The sequence below is a fragment of the Carassius gibelio genome, chromosome A14 (genome assembly GCF_023724105.1).
Source record: "Carassius gibelio isolate Cgi1373 ecotype wild population from Czech Republic chromosome A14, carGib1.2-hapl.c, whole genome shotgun sequence".
Lineage (NCBI taxonomy): Eukaryota > Metazoa > Chordata > Actinopteri > Cypriniformes > Cyprinidae > Carassius > Carassius gibelio.
Window position 1 is genome coordinate 15238057 of NC_068384.1, and position 17959 is coordinate 15256015.

The following is a 17959-nucleotide window of genomic DNA, read 5'->3' on the forward strand; positions in this document are numbered from 1 at the left end:
TCATTTTCATATGCTGATTTGGTGCTTGCATTTCCTCTTATTATCGGTGTGAAAACTGTCGTGCTGCTTTTGTGGGAAAAAGAAATTGGGGAAGCTGTGATACTTTGCTTTCTGCTGCTGAATTTCCAGCAGCCATTGTGTGATTGGTTGAACGACAGAACATACAGCCTTTATTTGAAATAGAAAAAGTATAAATAAATCAATGAAATATTGATATCATTTGAAATTATTTGTCAGTTGTCTAGTTTAATGCTCATTATACAAAATAAAATATTGTACTACTGAAAGCCATTGACCAGTCAGAATGAAGTATGCCAAAAGACATCTAATCATATCATTTATTTAGACTAAGCATTTATAGCTTGATTAGTTGGGGAAAACATGAAGTGCCTTAGCCAGATGGAGTTTGATTCTGGCCAAGTTAACACTGGGTTCCCATGGGCTCTGACTTGTAAATGAAAGTGGTGAAAGACTTTGCATGAAGATGCTGATCAACATGGAAAGATGTGTCTGGGCACGCTTTCCTCATTGAACGACTGATGTATGGAGACGAGTGCACAAGGCAGTACCAGGGGCATGGAAGATTCGAGTCAATGCAAGAACTGTTGTGATGCATCTGTGTTGGTCAGAGCTCCTGTCCTATAAAACACTTACAAATGTTGAGTTTATTATTTGCTAGAAACATGACCTGATGTGAAACAAGCCTCAAACAAAAAGAGATCTCATAACTACTAAAAATTAAGAATGGTTGTATAAAGCTGGAAAGGATTATAAAAGTATTTCTGAAAGCTTTCTGTTCATCAGTTCTCAGTGAGACAAAAATGTCTATAAATAGAGAAAGTTCAGCACGGTTTCTACTCCCTAAGTGGGCATCCTGCATGATGATTGAAAGAGCATGGCACTATATATATATATATATTCATTGAATGGCTCAAAATATATTCTTTCCTCAGCAGAGGTGTCCGAGACAGAACAAGGTTGATCCGTCGCCTTGAGAACAACCTGAAACCCTTGTGTATCTCCTGTTTTACTGTGTCTCCTTTATCTATACACCTTTTACCGGTTTCTTTATTATTCTCAGGTAGGTAAGGAAAGTCGACCCTGGACAAAACTATAAGTATTCCAAAAATACTTACAACTTGCTCAGTAGACTTCCCTGTGGTCAGTTCTTGCTTACAGCTCTTAAATTACTACTCTTGCACACCATAACTTGTCAATAATAAAATACAAGTTTTATTAAAGTTAACGAAAGTTATATCAAAGTACAATAGTAAAGTTACAAAATCAAGGTATAATCAGCTGGTATCAGGCGTCGAGGGATACTGTGCTTGTTCAGTATCCGTCGGTCGAGTCTCTCTCTCTCAGTCTTTTATACCCAGACGTCGAATGCTGGCTCTTCTGATGTCATCACCTGGAGTGCTGCCAACTCCTCTGCCAAGGCTTTCAGTTGTTTACGTCGCATTGCTTTAGCCCTTTTCCTCTTCTTTTTCCTCTTAACCATCTGTGAAATACACCTTAAATACTATATTGTCCATTTATCATAAAAACTATTTCTAATACATAAGTGTTTCTACTCTAAATCATTCACTACATACATTTCATGTAAGTAAGCAGTTTTCTTAATGTTAGTGAAGTTACACAATACATTTTCCATATAGCATTAATCACTCTTTGTAAAGCAAAAGCATTTAGGTTACAGTAAATCCGTTTATAGCAAATTAAGCAGTAATCAAGACAGTATAATTGCAAAATCATCATCTCCATTAACACTGTCTTTTTAAGAATATAGAATCCACTTTGAAAATGATCCATTTGACTATGAAGGCACATTTGGTTTGGACAGCCAGCGCTGCGGGTTTACTCAGTTTTATGTTGGTCTCTATGCAGGAATCATGGTTTTCCCACATCCACTGTGATTTTGGTGAATAGCTGGTCTTTCTCGATTTTAACAACCTTATACGTTAATGAATTGATCCCATCTCTTGCCATTGTTTGCCTTGTTTGAGAGATTTGGTTAAACCTGTGACAGGAAATGACAATTAACATTACCCAAAGCAGGAAAATCTATAACCTTTTACATGTCATTTTAAATCACTAAACAAATCAGGCATTCAACTTATTACTTTCAATTATGTGTATGTAACAAAGTACTTTTTCACTTCCACGCAATTTCACCTTTTAAATGTGGCAATGTATTTAACCAGTGAGATTATCAGAGTACTTTACAGCTGTAATATTTTTAAGTACCTATGTGGATTGGGCTGGTTATTTTTGTCTCGATCATGGTGGATCATTCTATATCTTCCAATGATCCCATCAGGCCTTGATATAGACATCCCTTTGGAGTCAATCCTGTGAAAACATGCAGCTCATATCAGCCTCTTTTCAGTCAATTATTAATACATCTGATTTAAACCGTATTGGTCTAGACCCATTATAAGTGGAAGAGAACAACATTGGACCCCAATGAAAAAAAACAAAAACAAATAATTTTAAAACATTTCATTTTAGTTGAACGGTCCCTTTAAAGGTGTCAAACATGATAGAAACTGATCTTCCCTCATTCCTGTAGGTACTAGATAAAAAAAATAAATAAATACAACTTTATTCAGCATTGTCTTCTCTTCCGGGTCTGTTGTGATACTGTTCACGGCACTGCAGTGACGCTGCTGACGTACGACGCTGCTGACGTGTTTTTCGGGTTTGGAACGACATGAGGGTGAGTGATTAATTGCATAGTTTTCATTTTTGGCTGAACTAACCTTTTAACACTTAAAGACTTTTTTTGACTTGTATTGGAAAAAACGAGTCAGAGTAGCTGAAAAAGGGTGGGACAGGCACCTATTCACATTGTTCTGCAGTTGCTCTGGGTCGTTGCTAATGCTTTCCTTCACCGGTTGTTTTATCTGCCAGACAGATAACTATAGCAATAATGAGACTGCACTATCAGCCAGTGTTATTTAGATTCTCAAATATTATAAGCAGTTTCCTTCTCTGGAAGTAGTTTTCTGAATGTTTTACAGCAAAAACAAGGCTGTAGCTGAGCAGCAGACAAAAGCAGGTGATTTAAGTTCACAAAATTTCCCAGTCCAGTGTAACTCTCCACTACCATTTAAATAACTGGTGAAAATCATTATATATATAGAAAAAAAAAAAATTTACGTCGCTAATAAGAACATTATTTTGTCTATTTGGTTTAATGCCATGAGTTTTTTGCTGTTAAACGTTAAAAACACAATATTTTTCACATACTGTACATTATTGTTTCCCTTTCTGAAATGCTTAGATTTTTAGAAAGCTCATCATTCTGAAAAGTGAGTTGATTGGCTGATTGACCAGCTATTCAGTGCGTTGTGATTGGTTGAATACCTCAAGCGTGTGACGGAAATGTTACGCCCCTTGGGGTCTGTCTTATCTATTCACAAACAGCTTGAAACAATTCGAAGAGAAAGCTTTAAAGAAGTCTCTTCTGCTCGTCAAGGCTGTATTTATTTAAGAATACATTAAAAACAGTAATATTTTGAAATGTAATTTATTCCTGTGATGCAAAGCTGAATTTTCAGCAGTCTTCAGAGCGACGTGATCCTTCAGAAATCTAAAAATGGTGCTCGAGAAACATACAGAACAACAGAATTCGTAATATTTTAATTAACATTGAAAACAGTGGTTCTTAATATTTCTGAGAAAACCAAGATATTTTTTTCAGGATTCTTTAAATCAATATAAAGAAACTGCATTTTTTAACAATTCTTTCCACAAGTCCTTGCTAAACAAAAGTAATAATTTCTTTAAAAAAAAAAAAAGAGAAAAATCTTTCTGACCCCAAACATTTGGATATCAGTGTATGTGTTCTGTGATTTTGCAATGCCATGCTGACAGTACAGCAACAGGAAGAGTGAGGCTTAAAATGGCACCCTCAGCTGAATTTACGTTTCTGTTTTTTTTTTTATGCTGGATGAGAGGTTTTCTCGGTTAACTGCACTAAAGACCACTGAATGAAGCATGGAAACACATTAAACTGTGTTTTTCAATGTAAAGGAGCATTCAAACTAGACTTAAAACTCCATTTCACACTGTGCTTTTCTGCCATTGTTTTCTCACCCTCATGATTTTCTAAACTTGTTTGCTATTATTTTCAGCAAGCAATATCTCTTCTATAATATCTTATATCTCAAAATTCAGATTTTTTCCCCCTCACAATTCCATCTTGCAACTGACATTTTTGGAGTTCATTAAAAAAAAAAATGTAAAAAAAAAAAAAAGGGCTGCATTGTGAGATGAAAAGATTGTTACTTTTTCATTTATTTTTTTATTCCATACCAGAAACGGTTTATAGAACTATAAACTGCTGTTGTATGGTACAAATCTGTGAAGATTTATTTATTGAACTCATTTTTTTGTGTGCCACAAAAAAAGCACTCGGTAGATGGGTCTGGAACAAGATGAGGGTGAGTAAATGAGTATAGAATTTTCATTTTTGTGTGGAGTAACTTTTTTTTAAGATGACTCTAACCTGTTGAATATGTCATCCTCTTCTCCTCCCCAGCCCCAGTAGTTGTTTGGGAAGCCGTTGATCTTCAGATACTGTTCCTTGCTCAGAGATGACACGCCACCAAAGTACTGTGCATATGGCAACCTGTTGGAAACCGAGAGAGAGAGAGAAACACTGAGGAACTGTTGCGTGTGTTGGGTGGCAGTTGCTATGTCAGGTGCAGAAGAAGTGCAGCATATAGCTTGGTTTTGCTCTGCAGGGACATGAGTGTTTTCAATGACGGTGCACTAATGAGAACTGGCAGGGGGCTGAACATGAGCCCTTAAACATCTGCTGCCTCTGTGTTTTGCTGTAAGCCATTTTGACATAAAATGCACAGCATTGTGTCAAAAAAGTAATCTAGTAGTTACAGTAATCTCAATGTGACATCAATCACCACATCCCTTCAACCACATCCCATCACTAGCCTCTAAAATTTTTTCAAACCTGCTATAAAATCACTGCATTATTTCAGTGAAAGACCTGCAGAGGGTTTATGAATTGATGAAAATATAATATTTAATAAAAAGACTATTTAAAATGAATAATTTAAATAAAATGTCTACATTTGAAATGGTTCATTTGTTGACCTGCATGTCAATGTGACCATGAACTGACATCAGAGAACTGTGATCATGCGAATGTGTTGTTAATTATTTAAAATGAACATGGTATAATTGACCGAGATGTGCTTTTGTCCCCAAATTCTGAAGCAGAAATTAATTTACATCGCCATTCAATATTGCGAATACTGTCTATTATATATTGTTCAAAATGAAACTATATGACACACATTCAGATTTTTTATAAAGGAAAATTTGAAAAGAGAGAGAGAAAATTTGAGGAATTAGGGAGAATCAGTAAATTATGAATAACTTACTGCCACTGTATAAATAATTAGTAATCATGCAATTTATAAAAAGTAACTATAATCTGATATGAAAATTTAGAATGTAATATAATCTAATCTATATATATATTTTTAATCTGATTACATAATCCAGATTACATGTAACCAGTAGTAGCCCAGCACTGGTAAATTATAATGTAACTTAACGTTTAGGTGGACTGTCCCTTTAGAAACTGTGAAGTCACGGTCAGGTAAAGTGAACATGCATTCAAAATAACATTCAAAGTAACACAAACTGCATAGAGAGGGAAAAAAGTACATTTAAATACATTACAATTCAAACACAGGACAATTATAGTGGATATCATGCCGGATTTTTAAACAAAACGTCTGTCCAATCTTCACGCCATTCGTTATCATTTGACAGTGCTACATAACTGTCTCCACACAAAGGTGTCTCTGTTTGAACACTATCCTTCATCAGGTTCTGGCCCGCTCTCGTCTGACGTTCTTCCACACGCTAACTCTCGAAAATTACAAACTACATCCAGATGCTTTTGAAGTTCTGTGGGGAATAAAACAAACCTCCCAGCTCCTGCAGCCCATGCTAGCAGTGGTGAACGCTATTAAAACCTTATAAAAGACTGCCAACACAGGTTACAAAAGAGCAACACAAGTTTAAAACCTAACCTTTACTGCTTCCTCATTACACACTGTAATTTCAAAAGGACACACGCGAACGCACACACGCATTCACATACAGCATTATTATGTTACACACAACTTGTGCTGGAGTTCACTGGTACAAGCCGCTCCAACAAGCTACAGTTTAATTTAAGACAGAGAGTTGAGCTCTTATAGGCCCTAATGGGAATCATGTGTGACGTCGCTAGAATATTCCCATCCAAACGCCACTCCTTTATCATTTATGTCACGCTTTTATCTAAAGTGATTTATTTATTACAGATCAAAGTCCAGCAGACGTAACCTAATGTTAGGATGTAAGGATATTCTGGATTAAATATGACCTGGTTAAATCAACATTATCTGTGGCCTGCTGTGGATTTCCAATGAAAATAAAGTTGACTCATCAACACATTTACAGCAAATATAATCCAGAATATTATTTTAGGAACACAATGGTCATAGACCAACCACTGAGAATCTGATCTTACAACATTTGGATTTCATATCCTCATATTTTCACATCAAAGCTCAGGACTACAGATATCTTAGACTTAAAGTACTGTAGTGATACCATGTTACTGTAGATATAGGTGTAATTTGGTAAATACCATGGAAATTAATGATTTCCATATTCATATACAGTGGTATTTAGAAGAGAGTGTTGTTTTAAATCTCTGTGACTGTATATCTTAATCTATGTATAAGCCTACAGCAATTAAAACTACTGTAATGCAGTATTGCCTGCTGATATTCATGTAAATATGTACACCGCAGTATATAAATTTGCACATGCATTCAGCCAACATGACACTACAAGGTATTTCAGAGATTAACTTGTCCAAATACTATGTGCAAACAAACCATGTTTGTTCCATATCACCTGTGTATTTGCAATCCAAATGAATATAAATGTTTTCCGGCAGATGAAAAAATACACCATTAAGTCACAACATGAGATAACAGTCAACAAAGACCAGAAATACCTGAATCCAAACTTGTCCATAGACACAGACAGATGCCTGGGCTGATTATAGCACTTGTAGATGTTGCGGTCATCCATTGGGATGAGGTCTACATCACTGAAGATGAAACAATCGTAGTCATACTCCTTCAGAGCCTCAGCGTAACCAATGTTGAACAGTTTGGCGCGGTTGAACGGATCCTCACCGTCCTGTCATTAAAAGAGAGAGAGGGGTGAGTGGATGGTACAAAGCTAATTCTACATTTAATACAATTGAAATGACATATGAGAGGGTGGAGGTGGAAGAGATGTTTTACAATGTCTATAAAGCAGTGGGATTTATAGCTGACCTTTCGTGCCATAAAAATGAAATGAGTCTTCGCTAGAGTGGGTGTGTTGTGTGTTTAAACAAATAAAATCTGAACATTTGTGCTTGGTGTATGGGAGCAAGTCACTGCCATCGGTTAAATCTTTCACAACATGGTTGGCAGGTGGTAAAAACAGACAAAAACAAAACACCCCTAACGCACAATTTTCCTACACTTCCCTTTTCGAAGTGATAAGATAAACGACAATCTGAATGGGAACATTTTTGAAAGTTATCCATTATTTCAAACATAGGGAAAAAAACAAGTCATCCTTTCTACCATAAATCAAATGCAATCAAATTGAAATTTTTATGTAAATAATGTTTGAAATAAAATGCTAACAATACAGATTTAAAAAAATGGATTATTAAATAATTGCCCATTATTAGTTATTGGACAGAAAGTATTACATTTTAACGGTAAATAACAAAATTCCTACTAATTCTACAATGGTAAAAATGTTTTACTAGATAGAAACTCATTTTTTAGTCTTTGTGTGGAAGTTTCACAAGAATGTCACACAATTCCTTGCACAACAGAAACGTCTGACAATAATAACTAATGAATTTGAGCCGTTTTAAACAAAAAAAAAAAAGACCATAATAATCATAGCGTCTGGCAAAATATGCTAGTTATTGTTACTACGCTAAAGCTAATATGGTATTACCGTATTTTTCGGACTATAAGTCGCACCTGAGTATAAGTCACATCAGTCCAAAAATACGTCATGATGTGGAAAAAAACATATATAAGTCATATATACATATATAAATAATTTATTTAGAACCAAGAAACGAGAAAACATTACCGTCTACAGCCGCGGCCCTCTCGCGGCTGTAGACGGTAATGTTTTCTGTTGGTTCATGTATATTAGTTCATTTCTCTTGGTTCATGTCAAATTAATTTTGATAAATTAGTCACACCTGACTATAAGTCGCAGGACCAAACTATGAAAAAAAGTGTGACTTATTAGTCCGGAAAATACGGTATGTGGTATTTGCCACCACTGCCATTATAAAAAGAAAGAAAACTTATCTTAGAAGATCTTATACTAATTAATTAAAGATTAAATTTACAGCAGGGCTGTAAAAACTGAGGGTTTGCAAAACTGGGGTTTGCAAATGTAATTATATTGTAAAATTAGAAGAATTGAAATAAAAAGAATTCAATATTTTATTCACTTACCTGCATGTCATGTGACCATTACCCAACATTAGAGAACCGTGACCAAGCAAATGTGTTAAATTACTGAAATATTTACTTAAAATCTCAGGGGTAGTTCATGTAAATATTAGTTTTTGGCTGAGAAAAAAAAATGTTTGGGAAGCTCTGTATTACAGTAATAAAAATAAGTTCCAATGTTTCTTTGTGTTTTTTAAACGGTGGAACCTGTGGATACCATGGTACATTTTTGTAAAGGAGGTCTTGGAAAGCCCAAATATGACATCCCAACACGACACATTTCCAATGGTCATTCATATCTTTCTGCTGGCTTTGGGCCATGACTGGGCTCATGATTTATTGATGCACTCTCTGTCTGGAGCCCACCTCTTCTTCCTCTGAAGAGCATTACGGCAGCACTTGAGTTTGTGTAATGAAATTTAATGACGGCGGAGCCTCAGGAGCCCAGAGCTATCTGTTAACCTCCTTGCACCTTTCAGAGAACAGCAATCCTCTCTTTTATAACACACAGCAAACTCAAACAAGCTGCCCTAAATGAACTGAGCTATGCTTGTTCTAGTGGAGCAGACGACATCCATAACTAATTCAGAAGATGTGGCCTGTGGATTCAAAGACTGCACTTGGCTTCGAAGAACCAGATCGTCCTGTTCTATGGCAATCTTTTGAATCAACATAATGTAGTGTTCTCACATGTCAACAAACATATCTGATCGTCGACCTGCAATGTGTCACTGGAGCAGGGCTCCAAACCAAAAAAATCAACTAAGGAGCCACTGGCTCCTATAAGAAAAAAACTTAGGTTCCAAATGATTTTTTTAGGTGCCACAGAATAAACATGTTTTATGTGTTTTATTTAAATTATTTTTTACATTTTAACTTTTTAATCATACTGATGTGTTTATGTCTCATCTTTTGTTGACTTTATCAGCATTTTAATCCATCTTGTAGATGACCTGGGAATGAAGGTTCACTTAAAGTGGGAGCTAAATGTCTTTTCCAACTTGAAATATACAGTCATGCGTGGTTTATTACACAAAATCTGTACCAATATCATGGACTATAAGCATCACTTGGCCCCTGAGTATAGTTTGGGGTACTCCTCAATGCATCCTGTAAATGTTGTCATACTCTCTTAAAAATAAAGGTGCTTCATGATACCATAGAAGAACCTTTTTTTCCTGTCTAAATGGTTTCATAAAGAACCTTTAACATTTGAAGACAAAAACAGATTATGAAAAGGTCAGAAAGAGATTGTTCTTCAAAGAGCCTTTGACTGAATGGTTCTTTGAGGAACCAAAATTGTTCTGTGGAGAACCTTTTAAGCTCCTTTAATTATCAGAGTGTATGTCTTTCACACTTTCAGTCTGTTTTTCTTAATTAGTAAAATAAAATTTTATAGGAGGAGTTGAATCATGTAGACAAAAGGTTAAGGAAAAATATTAAAATTCAATAGCTCATAAATATAGCAAAATGCTCCTCTTTATAGTTACTTTTCTAGATGACTGATGATGGACACCGAAAGGTTACTGAGGTTAATATAACGTTGCAATGTTTACAAGCTTTACACATTTTCTGCAGTTTCAAAGTGTTGTACCAACGTTGAAAGCTCAGCCAAGATGAAGGAACAGCTGATCATAGCTGTATATGGATAGCCATTTTTAAATAAATTTAGTAATGGAGTACTACAAGCGATTTTTAGTGCTGCAAATCCATTTATCCTTTGCTGAAATTTACGCGTCTTCATGGAGAGAGCAGGTCATGGTTGCTTAGCAACGGCAGACGCCTCGGGAGTACAAAAGCCCGAAGGCTTTTAGAAAAAAATCAGAAAGCGGTGCTTTCTACGCGTTTTTAGGCACGCTATGAGAACGGCCCCTTAAAGAGCACCAAAACTGTATTTATTGTTTGAATTTTGTTATGAATTTGGAATAATTTTAAAGCTGGTACTTTGTAAAATAAAAGTAACAAAGCTTTTTGCGATTACTGGACGGCAAGTGCACTTCAAATAATTAAGTTCATGCATTAACAGAACACAGCATGGACTAAGATCTTGTTAAGAAGAAGCCTTATGATTATAAACGAGAACTGTTAACGATATTGCCAATATCCACACAGACGACAGCTTTACCTGTTGTAGTTTATTCAAGTTATGAACGAAATAGACGCTGTTTTTCTGCACTCTCTTCAAGACTCCATCATTTCTCTCTCTCTTATTTCTTTATCAACATAATTATTTAGGAATTATTAAACATGAACGTATTAGTATCAGAAATTGATTTGAATATATTACAAAGAATAATACAATTATTTTGTTAATATTGCTCTATACATGAAAAGCTTAACTTACTATCTTGGAAATAAAGCTTTATAAAGTTTATGTCTTTAAATCCATACTGTATATAGTCAGTTATTTCTCTGAATAAATTCAGATTTCAGAATGAGCAGTTTGTAGTTTGTAATATATGTTGAGGTCGTGTCTGTCTGATGTTTATGGTGTTCATGATGCTCACTACTGTAATTAACGTAGCTTTTTAATAAGTAGGGGAAATTCGCGACATTTAAAAAATAACTGTTTACATGCCTAGGGTGTTTGCATTGTAATAATGTACAGAAATACTTCAAATTTATAAATTCTGACTTGTTAGGTGATGTTTTCTAACTAAAATCATACAATTTCCTATTAATTCAATGGAACGTTTTTGCACACTAGGGATTACCAATATGGCGGCGCAGTGGCTTCACTTTAATGACGTCATGAGCAATCCAGTTCTATATTATAAATCAGTGTTTAAAACTCTTTTTCCCACTAAAACTTCGATGCGCATTCACTCAATGCGCGAACATAACAAAAGATGTGAATGCAAAACAATCAGGAAAAAAGGCATTACATGCAATAACAAGATAACAAGATAACAAGGCCTAGTTGCCAGTGGCGACCTCAGCAAAAAAATTCACTCGCATTTTAATATTTATGGTCGCAAATGCAACCGTTTTAGTCGCAGTTTGGAGCCCTACTGGAGGATTCATTCACATTTTAGGGAGTTAAAAAAAAAGCACATAAAAGGATTAAATCCCTTGAGAAATCAAAACACAAAGAACTGTGAAAGTGAAGCGCTCCATTGTTCATATAGGACAGATGTAAGTAGCACAAACAGATGCACAATTCTGAAAATAGGACAGCAAATTAGAGAGAAAATTAATTAAAAAAAAAGACAATTCCATCATAATTTTCTCACCCTCATTACATTGAATTCAATTAATTTAACAATGTTAAATATGGAAAATTCCCAAACCACTGATAACTGATTGTTTGAAATGGATTCGACGGAGACATCTATTCTCTGAGAGAAACAAATAAAAGAGAGTAGGGATGCACAATATTGGATTTTAGACGATATACGATATGCCGATATTTTCAAAATAATTTTGGCCGATGCCAATACCGGTATATATACAAATTTTTCGCCTGATATATTTAAACTAATTTTACTGAAGAGAAATCCATGTACCTCTTCTGTACTGATTCTACCATAAATGTATTATGTTACAAATGTAGACAGACATTCACACCTGAAAAACAGGTCTTGGTGCTGCTCAGGATGACGGCTCTTAAGATGTGTAATCATATTTGTAGTGTTGAAAGACTGTTGTTTTACGCCTCCTCGCATCACTTGTGTTTTACAAATATTGCAAATAGCAACTTTGTTATATGTTTGACAGATCTCGAAATGCCTCCACACAGCTGACATGTTGTAAGTTTAAGTTTTTGGCGCTCAAGCTACATTCATGGTCGTCGCGCGCGCACACGCCGCCCTATCGGTTTGGCTCATCGGCAGAAATATTCAAATCGGCCGATGCCGATGATGGTCATTTTAAGCTTTTATCGGCTGATACCGATGTTGTGCCGATATTATTGTGCATCCCTAAAAGAGAGACGAGAACCGTAGCACAGTGTCTCACCTCGTTCCAGTCTGTAATGTCATGGGTATTTACTGAATGATGACAACAGACCGCTCAACGGTTTTTTGAAAGGACGCCCAGCCTCAAACAGCAGCTGTCTCTACCACAGTCTGGGGAAACTACTGTGTAATGTACCTCGCTTTAGCACTGTTTCACTGTACTTATATCTGATGGTGAGGAATAGCTAAAGAATTCCTGAATTTAGGAATGCGACCAGATTATGGTCATCAGATGTAAATGTTTGAATCCATTGAAAAAAAATACTATTCACTAAATAATCCCCAATCTGAATATTGAGACTCCATCATCTTTTGTTCTTCTCTTACTCGTGAAGCTTGGCACTAGGGCTGTGAAGGAATGGGATTTTTTTCTTACCGCAGTGAAGAAGAAACAAATCCCATAAATAATTGGGCAAAATAAATTTTTATTAACCGGTAATGCGGTTCTCGTCACACATTCTCCCTACTTTTTACTGTGTATTGCATAATGGCCAGCCATGTTGTTCCTCTTTTGTAAATTGCTTTAGATAAAAGCATCTGTTAGTATAATAGAAGTAAATGTACATGGCACGACTTCTTCAAAGTAGGGATGTGAAAAGTACTGGTACTTTTGCACAGTATCTGTTAACCAGTATCAACTTTGCATGCTTGTAATTGTCAAACTTGCATTGCATTCTATCAGTTGTAACACTTTCCTATGAGGTTCCATTTGTTAACGATAACTAACAACGGACAATATATTATTATTTAGTGCATGTTAGTGCATGCTAGCTCAGATCCAATAGATAACATTAATAGATAAAATGTTTGATTTTAATTATGTACAAGTTCATGTTGGAATCAACATCAATTAATATTAAGAACTGCTTTAGAAATCATTATTCATTGTTAGTCAATGTTAACTAAAGTAGTTAATAATGGAAACGTTTAGTAAAGTGTTACCTTTTAAAATATATGACTCGAGTGACTTATATTACACAATTAGTGGAAATTTATTGACAAGTAATGGACGTTTACACGTATATAAAAGTATTTGCTAAATTTAAAATGTCAAAACATTTTATCAAATAATGGAGGAAATAGGAGTCCAAATTAATCATCTGTGCAAATTTTTTTTTTTTACAAGCATGTAACTGTGAAAAACCGTGTTTGTGAGCTACATTACTCAAAAATGGCCAATGAGAGAGAAATGGGGATTTTGAGAAAAGAGTTCACCTAACAAAACACAAGCCAAACTTCATGCCATGGCAGGCCCAAGTAACAGAGCCTATACATTCCAGAAAACACAACAGTAGACAATGTAGGTGTATTTAAAGATAGTACAAAACACAGCTTTAAGAGGAAGGAGCTCATCATTAATGATAACAACCAGATTAAAAACAATTGTCTGTTTCAACAAATTAGCACAGATACTTAAACTCTTAACTCCATGTTGACATTAAACTGTACCACAGGCCTATGAACTCTTCTGCAATTGCAGATTCCGCACTCGCAGGTCAAAGACTGCTTTAGATTTACTGCACTGGTTGAAAGACATACCTGGTTGATGACGTAGATGCCGTAGTCCAGCTGCTGGCGCTGGAGGATGGGGTGTAGATAATACAACCAGTACTTAAGTGGCTCGTCACAGTCCCTGAAGGGGATGATGACAGCCACCTTCTGCTGGGCGATGCAGTCTGTGGGTTTAGACCGTCCACCGGGCTGCAACGCTGGGTTCTCGAAGCTCACCAGGCCTAGAGAGACCGGGTAAGAAAACTCTACCCACAGCGGACCCACTAGAAGAACCAAGATGCTTTATTATGGAGACATAAAACTTACTTTTTAAAAGGGAATACTGATATTGGATGATTACAAAAACCAAGTGCTAATTTCTGTCTTAAAGTTAACTCTCTCTCCTCAGAGAACTCATTATTATTCATTGCACTATGGTGTATCCAATAACATTATCATAGTACTATTGCTACAGGCAACAGTGTCAATGCTGTCTAATAAAAGAGAAAGATATAACAAAGCTTCTCTGCCAATTTTTCCATTACAACACAGGGCTTCAATGAATCCAATTAATCAGCATCAGTAGATAATGTAAAAACTACCATATAACACTTATGCAAGAAACATGAATTCGGTGTATTGTCAATAAAGTGTTACACAAAGTGGTAAATGTTAACATCCAGAGTCCCAGCAGCTGTAAAAACATACTTTTGTTATTGGAATCTGGACAGAAGGAACACAAAGTGACAGGTCACATCATTTATTATGACCACGAATTTCTCAGAAATACTACACTGCGCTGAATCATTATATACTGGGAAAATGTAAACTCGTATGTAGATTTGTTATGCAAAGACTTTTTATTTAGAAACAACCAAAACAGCCGAGATGCAAAAAAAAAAAAAAAAATTTGTGAATTTAAAACGGTCCAGAACATATCTAGGCATATTTAACCCCAAATGTATAAAAATTAGGGGTGTAACGATACGCGTATTCGTATTGAACCGTTCGGTACGACGCTTTCGGTTCGGTACGCGGTACGCATTATGTATACCGAACGGTTCGTTGGAGTATTTAATTATATTTGAAAAAAAAAAAAAAAAAAGAGAGAGAGAAATATAATGATATGCGTTCAACAAGGTAGCCCAATAACCCAAACAACGTAACAGGCAACGCCCCTGACACTCCCGAAGAAGAAAAAAACACCATCTTATATGTTTATGTTAGGCTACTCAGCAGGTGCTCGCTCACTCAGTACGCGCTGAAGGCTCGTTGCAAAATAGCCAATGCGTTTAACAGACTAGAAATGAGAAGATCCTCCAATAACCAACAGGTCTGGTGTTTGGGTGCACTTTGGATTCCCTTTAAGCTATAATGGTGATGGCAAGAGAGTGGTGGATAAAAAAACAACGGTATGTCGCATCTGCAACATGACAGGGTACACCAGCGGGAATACAAAAAAAAAAAAAAAACACCAGCGGCAATATCTGGGATATATGCATCAGTACTATCTGGGAAAAGACGAAAAAAAAGGAGAAACATGCACGCAGCAAACTATCCCTGCAGCATTTAGACACTATAGCTTACAGGGAATCCAACCCAAACACCAGACCTGTTGGTTATTTTAGGATCTTATATTTCTGGTCTGTTAAATGCATTCGACATTTTGCAACGAGCCTTCAGCGCGTGCTGAGTGAGCGAGCGCCTTAGGGGCCGTTCACATATCGTGCCTAAAAACGCATTGGAAAACGCTAAGCGCGTCTTTCTCCTCCTTTCCAAAGCGCTCGGGCAGAAGCGCTCATGAGGCGTCTGTCTTTGCTAAGCAACAATGACGTGCTCTCTCCATGAGACGCGGAAATTTCAGCGAAGGATAAATGGATTTGCAGATCTAAAAATCGCTTGCAGTAGCTCTGCTACTAAATTTATTTCAAAATTGCAATCCATATACAACTATGATCAGCTGATCCTTCATCTTGGCTGAGCTCTCAACGTTGTTACGGGAAAGGATGAAGCTGATTGGTTAGTTCTTGTCACATGACCCGCGGTGCGCTTGCGGCATTCTGAAAAGTTGAGATGTTTTTACATTTTGCTGTATCTAAAACGTATCGAACCGAACCGAACCGAACCGTGACATCAGTGTATCGTATCGAACCGAACCGTGAATTTTGTGAACCGTTACACCCCTAATAAAAATATGTATATTTTGAAAAAAGAAAGTAAAGCCTAGTTTTCAGTAGAAAATTGTGGCATACCGGTCAAAAGTTTAGGATCATTGAGATTTTTAATGGTCTCAAAAAAAAAAAAAAAAATGTCAAAGCTCAAAAGAGCAGCATTTATTTAAAAGGAAATGTTTGTAACATTATAAAATGTCTTTACCATCACTTTTGATCAATTTAATGCACACGTTTTGATTAAAAGTATTTCTAAAAGTTTACTTATCCCAAACTTTTGAATGATAGTGTATCGATGTTTCCACAAAAATATTTAGCATAAATTTTCTACATTGATAATAATAATAAAAAAAGTTTAATAATATTTCAAATACTGTAATTTTGACCAAATAAATGCAGTCTTGGTTTTCAATTTTTAAATAATCAAACAACAACTAAAAAAAATGTATTATTCAAAACGTTTGACCAGTATACATTTTAGTTTTCTTACTGAGTGTATATATTTTTTAAATAAATAGCATATAATTTAAAATATATATTATTATTTTGATATTTATAATATAAAATTAAAATGTTTAACTAATAATAATAATATATTACACTCTCTCTCACAAGAGTTGAGAGGTCCGCTCGGTTCACACAGGTTCAGCAGCAGCTCACTCACTCACTCACCCAGTCGAGGCGGACTGTCAGGGCATGTGTCCTGCTTCTGCTCGGTCTTTATCACATTAGACACAGCTGGCACACTGCTCTCCTCTGATGCCACTATCTGTTCGGTCAGCTCTGAACGTATCATATAATATATGACAGTGACAGAGATGTGTAGCAAACATAGCAACACCAATAAAGAGCAAGTCCTGTGTAGATGAATGAAAATCACAGGCGCATCCCGCATTGTAGAAATCCTGGAGATGGCTAGGTAACGTTACTATATATTCCTTTTTTGGGGGTTGGTTGTTATTTACAATCTAACCCAATAAATCACTTACTATGAACTTTCTACTTCCTGTTTTTTTTTTTGTTCTGTCAAGTTCTGTTTTAATTGTACAATTAAATACAATTTTATATAAATATTATGTCTTACAGAAGCACCCGATTCCACTAAATCGTAAATAAATAATTCAACAAGTTAGGTTATATCACTTCTCCGCTAGTTCCCGTGGTCCACTAACTTTACATCTGGCTAATTTCCTTGCAGTTAAACTACAGCCATTTTACACTCCCGATCATGATCTGGATATTTATAAACGCACGAAAACAGAGGTCAAACACTCCTTCAGATCCCGGTGAATTCAAGAGTCCGCCGACAGAATCTTAAAAACCTACATCTCAGAAATCCCGGATGTTTTACATAATAAAACTCTTTTAAATAATCGCTATAATTATGTCGGGAGGGAGATGGCGACTAGTTTCCGGAAAAAGTCCAAAGCAGTTTTTACAGTAAACGCGTAAGAGCTTTCATACGTGCTGGGGGAGAGTTGAGCTCAGCTTGTGGAAACCTCTGATCGCTAAACACTCTGCAGGCAAACTTGCTGTTGACTTATACCTTGTAGATAGGATAATCACATGAAGCCAGCTAAAGAGAGAGGAAGTCAGAACTCAGCTTCATAATAAAAGCCTGGGCCTCGCGCTGCAGTTTACTCCTCGGTTGACTGAGCTCAGTCAAATATGTTATTCATGAAACAAGTAGGAAACACAAAGACAAAAACTATGTCTACTTATATGTAAAATATGTTTACTTATACGTTGATTTGTTTATTTA

The 17959-nt window shown here is 35.9% G+C and overlaps 1 protein-coding gene across 1 annotated transcript; it reads right to left on the minus strand.

The window, feature by feature from the left end:
* Positions 1 to 1210: 1210 nt before the first annotated feature.
* On the minus strand, positions 1211 to 17718 carry LOC128027614 (beta-1,4-galactosyltransferase 1-like). Its single transcript, XM_052615377.1, has 6 exons — positions 16870 to 17718; positions 14075 to 14310; positions 7052 to 7239; positions 4514 to 4636; positions 2248 to 2352; positions 1211 to 2020 (listed from the first exon to the last, which is right to left on the minus strand). The coding sequence occupies exons 1-6, from the start codon at positions 17090 to 17092 to the stop codon at positions 1891 to 1893; spliced, it is 1005 nt and encodes a 334-aa protein (XP_052471337.1). The 5' UTR covers positions 17093 to 17718; the 3' UTR covers positions 1211 to 1890.
* Positions 17719 to 17959: the final 241 nt, after the last annotated feature.